Source organism: Leucoraja erinacea, chromosome 1, assembly GCF_028641065.1.
Source record: "Leucoraja erinacea ecotype New England chromosome 1, Leri_hhj_1, whole genome shotgun sequence".
Lineage (NCBI taxonomy): Eukaryota > Metazoa > Chordata > Chondrichthyes > Rajiformes > Rajidae > Leucoraja > Leucoraja erinaceus.
In genome coordinates this window covers 25,264,251-25,275,489 of record NC_073377.1, presented here as the reverse complement: position 1 = coordinate 25,275,489, position 11,239 = coordinate 25,264,251, and the positions used below count along the sequence as shown (strand labels likewise).

At 40.0% G+C, this 11,239-nt stretch overlaps 1 protein-coding gene across 11 annotated transcripts in view; it reads right to left on the bottom strand.

The window, feature by feature from the left end:
- Positions 1–219: 219 nt before the first annotated feature.
- Positions 220–11,239, bottom strand: part of znf532 (zinc finger protein 532) — a 122,132-nt gene continuing 111,112 nt past the window's right edge. For 10 of the 11 annotated variants that reach the window (XM_055630447.1, XM_055630489.1, XM_055666245.1 and 7 more), the window contains 2 exons: positions 2,610–2,757; positions 220–1,244 (listed from right to left, as the gene is read on the bottom strand). In XM_055630447.1, the coding sequence (XP_055486422.1) occupies positions 744–1,244; positions 2,610–2,757 (649 nt within the window). In that variant the 3' untranslated portion in view covers positions 220–743. Of the gene's footprint in view, positions 1,245–2,609; positions 2,758–11,239 lie in introns of those variants that run through there. The other variant, XM_055630546.1, reaches the window with a different exon arrangement.

The following is an 11,239-nucleotide window of genomic DNA, read 5'->3' as shown; positions in this document are numbered from 1 at the left end:
TTAAGTACTCATTTGCTTCAGAAATTAAAATCATCTCATGGATACTCATACATTAGTGCAAGAACAATCACACACACTATTAGATCAAGTTGTCAACACATCCTTGAATCCTTGTGGTTTTAGATCATTCATCAACAAACACATACTTCCTGGAGATTATATCCACAAATTATTTTTCTTCATGTATCACACAATTGAACTTACCAAAGGACAGCGGTGTTGCAATGAAACCCTGTTTAATTTGGCCCAACAGAAGTCAACTTTGTATCTTTAAAAGGCAGTGCTCAGTTAAACCAACTAATGGATGAGTAAATAACATTTCAGCAATAACCTGTTACTTAAGATTCTACTTTTCCCTTATATATAAAATGACCGGCGTGAATATTTTTAGCTTCTCATTGTGGAAGAACAACTCACTTCATGATAACAAAAAATAATTGGATTTGTGGTGATAAGAAAGTTCTCATATTATTTTGTATTAAAAAAGGAAATATGTATAGCAATTGTACAAAAAAACATACACTTTCAAATCTTAAGTATTACTTTTAATCAAACTACGGCTGAAAAGTGATGCTGGCCATGACAAGCAACAGTCTATATGGGTGAGGTGTTTGAGGGATTCACGTGACATTCCAATGACACAAGTAAAAGCTGCAATAAGGCAGAGTTTGCCTCAACTGATGCAGTCTGTTCTGCGTGGAGTTACCTCGACTGTCTGATATTATATTGTGTGAGAATGCTCCTCATTTCTCTGATGTACACAGGCGCTTGGACTTAATGAAGGCCATGCCATGTGTTCGCATGTGTGTGTTCAAGGCAGCTTCAGTTTCAAATGTTTTGGAGCAAACTTTGCACTTTTTGCCCGTCATCATCATTTCAGCCTGACTCTCTTCCTGGCTCATTTTGTAGTCCGCTGTGTTCTCCTCCCGGGCACCGTTTTGCCTGGCAACCTGTTGTGCATTCTTCATCTTGTGAACAATGAACAAGTGTCTGGTTAGGGACTGGAGAGAGGTATAGCAGAGGCCGCACTCCCTGCACTGAAAGGTAGTGCCATCAGTTTTGTGCTGGGGGAGATGTTCTTGGAACTGAGTCACGTTCTCTGTGGTGAAGCCGCACACGGCACATTTATTGAGTTTGATGACATTAATTTTCAGTTTCTTCAACGGCTGTGTGATGGCTCCCCTGGGAGGAGGCCGGATCTCCGCCACTTCATCTTCTGTCTTCCTCTTAGGTGGCATCATAATCTACGGGAAACAACAAAAGCTCCAAGTAATACACTCTTGGACAATCTCAGAGAAACTCCAGTGACATCACATTGCTTACCACTGAAGACATTTGAAACTGCATTTAAACTGTCTTGGCTTTTAGTGACCACAATGACACAAACTCAAATCTAAATTAGCCACCGCCATTGATAACAATTATTTCACTTAACCAAGCAACATCAAATATTGACAGTAAAGGTCCAGTGGTTTTTAATAGCCGACTGATTCCAAACTTGAATAACAATCTTGGAAACAACCTCTGCTATTAACAAAATTAATGGGCAACTGAAAATTGAGCCATATTTGTGTGATTTCTGCTGCCAGTAAGATTAATATTGTTTGGTGCTTCATTTTTGTTTCCACTGGGAGTGTCTCCACTGTCTGGGTTTGCCAGCTGTTGGGAAGTGGATTGCTTGTGCATCCACCAGTTTTAAGTATTCCCAAGTCAAGGATAAGATAGGTGAGCAAGGATTACCATCTTTTGTGGCTATCCCATGGTAAGTTTGGGAAGAACAGGGTTTGCTCCAAACTGACCTGCTGAATTCCCTGCATGACGTGCATGGCTCAATTGCCTTTGTAAAATTGCCCCTAATGTGAAGGGAATTAAAGTTTTAGATCAAAGACCTTTTTTCAAATCTGGCAAAGGAACTGAATTGTTCCCTCTCTTTCACAGTTCTGACAAATATTCTTTGTCGTAAAATATTAGCAGGTTTTTTGATGATAAATGATGCAGAATAGTGAAAGGCTTGGATAGAGTGGATGTGGAGAGGATGTTTCCACTAGTGGAAGAGTCTAGCACTAGAGGTCATAGCCTCAGAATTAAAGGATGTTCTTTTAAGAAGGAGATGAGGAGAAATTTATTTAGTCAGAGGGTGGTGGATCTGTGGAATTCTTTGCCGCAGAAGGCTGCGGAGGCCAAGCCTGAATATTTTTAAGGCTGAGATAGATAGATTCTTGATTAGTGCAGGTGTTAGAGGTTATGGGGAGAAAGCAGGAGAATGGGTTAGGAGGGATAGATAGATCAGCCATGATTGAATGGTGGAGTAGTCTTGATAGGCCAAATGGCCTAATTCTACTCCTATTACTTATGGCTTTATGCCTGACCTCCTTAAATGGAATATCTAATTGACAGAGGAGAAGGGATCTATATATCCATTCAAAGTCTGGGGAAAACTGTCTTTGGCGACTCAACCCTATATTTTTAAATCTTCTGCCTTCGACCCAAAACTACATGTATTCCAAAAACAATTTTCACCAATGAGATCAAAATCAAAGTAGGAAAAGTATTCTGCAGCAATGACAGCAGTTGTTGCAAGCTGTGGGTTGGGTTTGATTAAAACTAACCTGGTTATCTTCTTTCTTTGGAGATCCTGCTATGATTGTTGACTCTGTCATCTGTGACACGTCAGGATTTTTAATGCCATGCATGAGTCGAATGTGCTTTTCTAGCATAAACCGTTTGGTGAATGTACGCTTAGAATCAGGACAATTCCTGGAAATAAAAAAGATATGGACACATGAGCAAGATGTACAGTGAAATGATTTAACCAATCATTACATCAACACAAGCATCTTCAGCTTCCCTGCAAACAAATGAACATACTCTCATTAACTATGAGTGCTGATGCAACCATACAAATTCAATACTTTGGTCACAAAAATATTAATTCCCTTATGGCTACATAATGAGGTGCTAAGAGTAGTCTGTGGATTAAAGGTTTTACAGAATTTATCCAAGATTAGTACAGGTGTTAGAGGTTATGGGGAGAAAGCAGGAGAATGGGTTCTTTATGATAAAGAATATAAATGATTGGGACCAAGCACAACTGGAAAACTGGGCACAACAACACTTTCTCACCCAAAGAACTGTAGAATATATTGGAAGGGAAGACCAACAAAACAGGAGAGATAAGCACGTTAAAGAAACAGTTAAGGCCTAAGGGACAGCTGAATGTGGAATGTGGAATCTGTAGCAAAAAAAGAGAGCAGCTGGAAGAACTCAGCAATTCAGACAGTATCTGTGGAGGAAAATGACACTCAATTGAAATCAATCTGTCTATTCCCTGCACAGATGCTGCCTGACCTGCTGAGTTCCTCCATCTACACAACTTTTTTTTTGCTGAAGAAACAGTAGAGGTGTTTTTCTAAAGCAAGGAGGAGGAAATTTGAAACACGGGTTGTGATCATTTTTTTTCTATCTGGCATAGTCTTGACTCTTTAGATTCTGGAGTAGTTCCTGAGGATTGGCGGGTAGCAAACGTAACCCCACTTTATAAGAAGGGAGGGAGAGAGAAAACGGGGAATTACAGACCAGTTAGTCTAACATCGGTAGTGGAGAAACTGCTAGAGTCAGTTATTAAAGATGGGATAGCAGCACATTTGGAAAGTGGTGAAATCATTGGACAAAAGGTTACGAAAGGTAAATCATGTCTGACGAATCTTATAGAATTTTTCGAGGATGTAACTATTAGCGTGGATAGGGGAGAACCAGTGGATGTGGTGTATCTGGACTTCCAGAAGGCTTTTGACAAGGTCCCACATAAGAGATTAGTATACAAACTTAAAGCACACGGCATTGGGGGTTCAGTATTGATGTGGATAGAGAACTGGCTGGCAAACAGGAAGCAAAGAGTAGGAGTAAACGGGTCCTTTTCACAATGGCAGGCAGTGACTAGTGGGGTACCGCAATGCTCAGTGCTGGGACCCCAGCTATTTACAATATATATTAATGATCTGGATGAGGGAATTGAAGGCAATATCTCCAAGTTTGCGGATGACACTAAGCTGGGGGGCAGTGTTAGCTGTGAGGAGGATGCTAGGAGACTGCAAGGTGACTTGGATAGGCTGGGTGAGTGGGAAAATGTTTGGCAGATGTAGTATAATGTGGATAAATGTGAGGTTATCCATTTTGGTGGCAAAAACGGGAAAGCAGACTATTATCTAAATGGTGGCCGATTGGGAAAGGGGGAGAAGCAGCGAGACCTGGGTGTCATGGTACACCAGTCATCGAAGGTAGGCATGCAGGTGCAGCAGGCAGTAAAGAAAGCAAATGGTATGTTAGCTTTCATTGCAAAAGGATTTGAGTATAGGAGCAGGGAGGTTCTACTGCAGTTGTACAGGGTCTTGGTGAGACCACACCTGGAGTATTGCGTACAGTTTTGGTCTCCAAATCTGACGAAGGACATTATTGCCATAGAGGAAGTGCAGAGATGGTTCACCAGACTGATTCCTGGGATGTCAGGACTGTCTTATGAAGAAAGACTGGATAGACTTGGTTTATACTCTCTAGAATTTAGAAGATTGAGAGGGGATCTTATAGAAACTTACAAAATTCTTAAGGGGTTGGACAGGCTAGATGCAGGAAGATTATTCCCGATGTTGGGGAAGTCCAGGGCAAGGGGTCACAGCTTAAGGATAAGGGGGAAATCCTTTAAAACTGAGATGAGAAGAACTTTTTTCACAGAGAGTGGTGAATCTCTGGAACTCTCTGCCACAGAGGGTAGTTGAGGCCAGTTCATTGGCTATATTTAAGAGGGAGTTAGATGTGGCCCTTGTGGCTAAGGGGATCAGGGGGTATGGAGAGAAGGCAGGTACGGGATATTGAGTTGGATGATCAGCCATGATCATATTGAATGGCGGTGCAGGCTCGAAGGGCCGAATGGCCTACTCCTGCACCTAATTTCTATGTTTCTATGACACGTCTAACATAATGTTTCAACTCTTCTGCTATTCACATTGTCTTGTTCAAAACAATTGTAACTTGCCCTTTACCAGAGGAAGTTGCATTCTCCTTTCCCAATGTCCGTTAGGCCTTTACATTATTTCCTTCAGTCCTGGTATGCCTTCTAAGTTGGTTCAATGGCAGCGCTCAGAAGACACTGGGACTCGAATAAAAAGATTAGTCCAGTCCCAAAACGGCATCTGTTCATTTCTCTCCACAGATGCTGCCTGACCCAATGAGTTCCTCCAGCACTTTGTCTTGTTGTTCAAGATTCCAGCATTGCAGTCTCTTGTGTCTCTTAGAAGTTGAATATGTGAACTAAACTGATATTTCAATATACTGTAAGATGGAAGTATTGCATTGTTGGGACTCTTCCTAGAGCAAGAAACGCCAGACAATCATTTACCATCACTTTTGGTGGATATAAAAGGTCCTGCTGTGTTATTTGAATATGACAAACGGTTTCTCCTTCTTTATTGACCAACGCTTGGCCCTTAGCCAGTTGAACTGATCATTTCTTGCACTATGCAAAGCAAGTTCTAAAAAATTATGCAAAATTTGCCTGTGCTATAATAATGACTATTCTTCAAAAAAAAAAACTAGATGCTTTTTACTTGGTCTGAAAAATGACTATTTGTGTCCACTTTTCAGTATGATTCTCAGCAGAAGGTCAGGAAGTTAACATACAAAAATATCATTAATTGCAGCTAGAAATGTCAGCTCAGGCTGGGTCAGGAAAGGGGATCATCTCTATGGGATGGAAAGAAATACCAGAGATGTGCCAACGTTCTAAGACCTCAGAGAACCCATGGCATTAAGCCAAAAAGTGATGTTTCAGAGGAAGGTTGGAGCTGTGAAAATACAATACCCTACTATAGAAAAGTATATTGGGTTTGAGGGTTAATTTTGCCTTGGGTTCACACTGTTTAATGAGAAATACTTCAGAGTGGGACCTGAGGAAGTCTTATTGTTCATTGCGAGAAAGGCACAGATTTGGGGCAGAGTCAGAATTGAACAGATCTGGTTTCATTGTGTTCATTTGAAGGAGGATGGAAAATAAATCACCCAATTCTCTATAAAATTAGGATCATGCCAATTAATTACCATCACCCTCAACATAACCTGGAATCACATTTTACTGATCTACTTGTTTATCCATCCAAACCCATAGAAAACCTTTGATTGAGAATTTCAAAGCAAATTAACAGTACCAGTTTTCTCAAATAACTTTTGTATACCTATTCTGCTGCTGTAACAAATAACTGTCCCCGTCCCTTCTTCACCTAGAATATAGTTTTTGTAATGCTCTTCCTGGTATCTTTGCTTACTCCATCTCTAATTTCTCCCAATTCAAGCTCATCTACCACAATGCCCTCTACGTATTACCACCAATATGCACCAGAATTGGTTCTTTCTGCTTCAACAGATCGAATCCTTATGCATCTCCTCATTATCATATTCATTTATATCTTACTTCACCGTTTACCTTCCCTTTCTCACCTTATACCCTCCACCCTAGCATCAAGCAAAAATGTTTAGCAATGGTACTCAAAACTGCCAGTTCACATGTTAAAAACTATTTTATCTTCCTGCATCTCTATGCTTCCCATCATATTTTTTCTTTTGACCTTGGTGCCATTGGGAATGTTGCAGCACCCTTGTTGAGCAGAGACGCATTATTTTATGCACATTGTGCCGAGAAGCAAATTATCGGTGGTTCCTTATTCCTTGTGTTATCAACTGCAACATGTGCCCCCCAAAATTCCTGCCTCTTCCAGCATGAGCCTATAATTTCTATTGGATATCTGAATAGGAATTAAGATGAAATGTGTAGGAGGGAACTGCAGATGCTGGTCTACACCAAAGATAGACAAAAAATGCTGGAATAACTCAGTGGGTCAGGCAGCATCTCTGGATAGAAGGAATGGGTGACGTTTCGGGTCGAGACACTTCTACAGCCTGAGCATCAAGGGAGAGGGTGGTACAGAGATAAGGAAGTGTAAGAGATCAAAAGAAATGAAGTTCAAGTAAAATGTAGAATAGACCATTGTTAGCTACAGCAAAAGAACATCAAAGATTCAGTAAATATATGTGCTGTATTGTATTGACAGCAGCATTAGCACGGACACCTGTCCGTTCTTTGTGTTATAGGACTTCTGTAAAGTCACAATAAAAAGTTTCCATTCACCTAATTTTCCTTTAGTGTTTGTTGTAACAAATGTATACATGTTGCTGGCTACATTTTAATCCAGCAACGTTGCTCATTTCTTGCAAAAATAAGTAGGCAAATAAATTGCTCCATTTTTTATGGTGTTAAAAAGCTCTGTGGATCATCCAAACGCTGTTCATGACTCACGTAAAGATAGAGGACTACAACTGAACAGTTCACAAAAGGCATTGTCATGTGCGCACATATTTTTTACTTCAAACCCAAGCAAAGAAAGCCATGCAGAGCTTTTAGAATACATGCAAGTGACTTGGTCTATCCTATATCTGCATTTTGCATGTGTGCATGCATCATACAAATGTCACATATTTATTATACCGTGTTGATTTTCTATGTTTTAAATGATTCGTATACCGGTAAGTATATATTTATTAATTTGCAGATTTAATCATTCCCCACAATTCTGAGTTGCTTTGGTTTGCATCAAGCACTGTGTCTCTTTATGATTTTATCCACTTCCTCCGAGGAAGTTGTTGCTTCTTAATTAAATTCAGTACAATCTTTGGTCATTTCTGTCTAAATCTCCACTGGATCAAGTTCTGGAACATCCTCAGGATCACATAACTCATCCATATTCCTTTTAATATTTTGCTGGAATTAACTGGCTTACATGTACAAATATGATTTTATCTTTTCTTTTTTCTAATTAGAATGGTAGATTTTACTCCCTGAAGGACATTAGTAAACCAAATGGGGAACTCATTACAATTGAGTAGTTTCATGGTTAAGCATTAGTGAGACTGAATTTTTGCGGCACATCTGCCATGGAACATTAAGTAGTGGACAACTCTAGTTATCATATCATGCAAAATAAACATTATAGTGTTAGCAAATTCATATCTGAGATAACTTATGCCAACCACCCACCATAATGGTTCCTGAGAGAAAACTGAAGAAAGCTTTAAAGTGTCCAGAATGAAATTATCCTTGCCTGGTCCATGCTGACTAAGATGCCCATCTAAGCTAGCCCTATTTGTCTACATTGACCAATGTTCCTCTGATCTTTCCTATCCCAATGTCTTTTATGTTTGTTATTGTACCTGCCTCAACTACTTCCTGACAATTTGCTCTATCCACATGCCACCCTCTGTGTAAAAAGTTTTCCCATTGAATCTTCCCACTCCTACCCTAAACCTGTGCCCTCTAGTTCTCGATTCCCACACCCAAAAGTGCATTCACCCCATCTATGTCCCTTATGGTCTTATATGCCTACATAACATCACCACTCAGTGTCCTAAACTCCCAAGGAATAAAGTCACACACAACATCTCTCTATAACTCAGGCACCCGAGTTCTGGTAACATGCCCGTAATTCTTCAATAGTCAATAGGGCTTTATTTGTCACATATGCAATTGCATAGTGAAATTTTTGCATATATTACACATGTAGGCGCCGCCATTATTAGCGGCATTATTCTAAGTCCACAGCCCGGTCTTTTCTGCTCTCTTTCTGGCTTAATAGCATCTTTCCTATAGCATGGGTGATCAAAACTGAACACTATATTCCGTGTGGCCTCTCAATGTTTTACTGAACTGTAACGTAACATCCCAACATTTATACTCAATGCGTGACTGATGAGGCACAGCATGCCAAAAACCTCCACCATCCTTTCACAGTTTAAGAATAAGGGGTAAGCCATGTAGAACGGAGATGAGGAAACACTTTTTCACACAGAGAGTTGTGAGTCTGTGGAATTCTCTGCCTCAAAGGGCGATGGGAGGCCAGTTCTCTGGATACTTTCAAGAGAGAGCTAGATAGGGCTCTTGAAGATAGTGGAGTCAGGGGATATGGGGAGAAGGCAGGAACGGGGTACTGATTGGGGATGATCAGCCATTATCACGTTAAATGGCGGTGCTGGCTCGAAGGGCCGAATGTCCTACTCTTGCACCTATTGTCTATTGCCCCCATGTTATTCATCAGCTCCACCCATACACTCACGGAATAATCCCTTGTTAATTTCACCGTGGACCACTACTGCGATGTTTTCCTTAATCAAAAATACAAATACTCTCCCCTTTCCTCTATCTCTAACCTACCTGTGCTACCTGGATCCTGGAACACTGAGCTACCAATCCTGTCTCTTATTTAGCCATGTTCTGTAATGGCAACAGTGGCCAATTCCGTGTACCTAACCTTGTCGAGTTCATCCTCCTTACCTGCCAGGCCTCTTGCATTGAAGTAAATGGATTTTAACCAAGCAGACTTTCTTCGATCACAGTTGTATATTGAACTTGCTGTCACTGACATCTGTGTCGCCTTCCAGCCTTCCATCAACCTCACTACTGCTTTTGATACCAACCTCCTTCCATCTACTTTAAATCCTCGTGGCACCAACAAATCTGCCTATTAGCATATGTCATAAGGAATAGGAGTAGAATTAGGCCATTCGGCCCATCAAGTCTACTCCGCCATTCAATCTATCTCGCCCTCCTAGCCTCATTCTCCTGCCTTCTCCTCATAACCTCTGACACCTGTACTAATCAGGAATCTATCTACCTCAAAAATATCTACTGACTTGGCCTCTACTGCCTGCTGTGGCAAATAATTCCACAGATACATCCACCCTCTGACTAAAGAAATGTCTCCTCATCTCCTTCCTAAAGGAACGCCCTTTAATTCTGAGGCTATGACCTCTAGTCCTAGACTCTCCCACTAATGGAAACATATTGGTCCCTCTCCAATTCAGGCACAATAACCTATCCCTCTTGTGCGAGTCACTTCTGCTTCAGAAGAATGGTCCAAAAATCTGATCCCCGGGCCCCTGCACCAACTCTTCAGCCAAACATTCATCTGACCTATCCTTCGGTTCCAATACTTATTAGTGTGCAACACATATAACTTTTATTCTGCTGAAAATGTCATCACATCTAATTAGCACGTCTTCTGTCCATGTCAATACCATTTCCATTTTCTCAGTACAAAACATTTCTTTACCCAGAGGTGAACAGCATTAATTGTGATGATGGTGACATCAAATCTAATTAGAGAGATTGCTGTCTTTATCAACAAACATCTATGAAGTTAGAGGGCCGCAATGCTTCTGTTTTCCGCTCTGAGTTTTGAAGAGATTATACTTTTCCTAAATACGTGTAATGATGCCATCTGAAGGTTTTTTTTTAAAACCTGTCAATATTTGAGAGCTTATTAACTGTTACAGAAGCAGAAATTAACAAATTCCAAGTAATTCAACTTATGGCTAAATTTCTGACAAATAGCTTCATACAAATCCACGGCATTGACTTCAATTGTATGTGTTCTGCACTACATGGTCCCTAGAAAAAAATGAAACAGCACTGAATCGAGTTTTGCTTTCCCTTAGATGTAGCCATCTTTAACCAGTCTCACAAAATGGAAAAATAAATATTCAGGAACTTGGCAACATTTATTACATTAATAAGGAAAGGCAGTTCCAAAGAGCAAAGAAAGACTATATGTTAAAAAATAGCAAAACCAAGTATGTGTTGAATATTTTAAAATAATGATAGTGTTTATTGAAACAGTTACAGTCTTGAAGTGGGTGGGCTCTTAATAGTAATTTCTTCATTAATATTTTATATTAAAAGGTATATCATAATAATAACATATTTGAAAAGGATGAAATATTAGAAAGGAATTTTCAAAAGCATTGTAACAGAACCACAAAATGAATATTGAGCACTTGATAAACTGGAACATGCATTCCTTTGTTTCCCAAGTATTGATAGGACTTTGCCCTCATTAAGACAGTCAATATGAATATATGTATATATGTAGACCTGTGTCGGACCGATATAAAGGGGCAGATCAGAGTGGCACAAACTAAATTACCAGCATGTCATGATTTATGCAGCTCAATTAATGCAAGACCAACCATACAGGATTCTTACTTTAAATTGTGTACCATGCACTGGTATCTAATTGTCCTTCAAATGATTTGAAAGATTAAGAGTATAATTTGAAATACTGGTGCATTGGAGCAGAAAGGATAGAATTAATGCAGACAGGCACTAGAGGGCAAAGAATTAAGGTGACAAGGGAATAGTTTA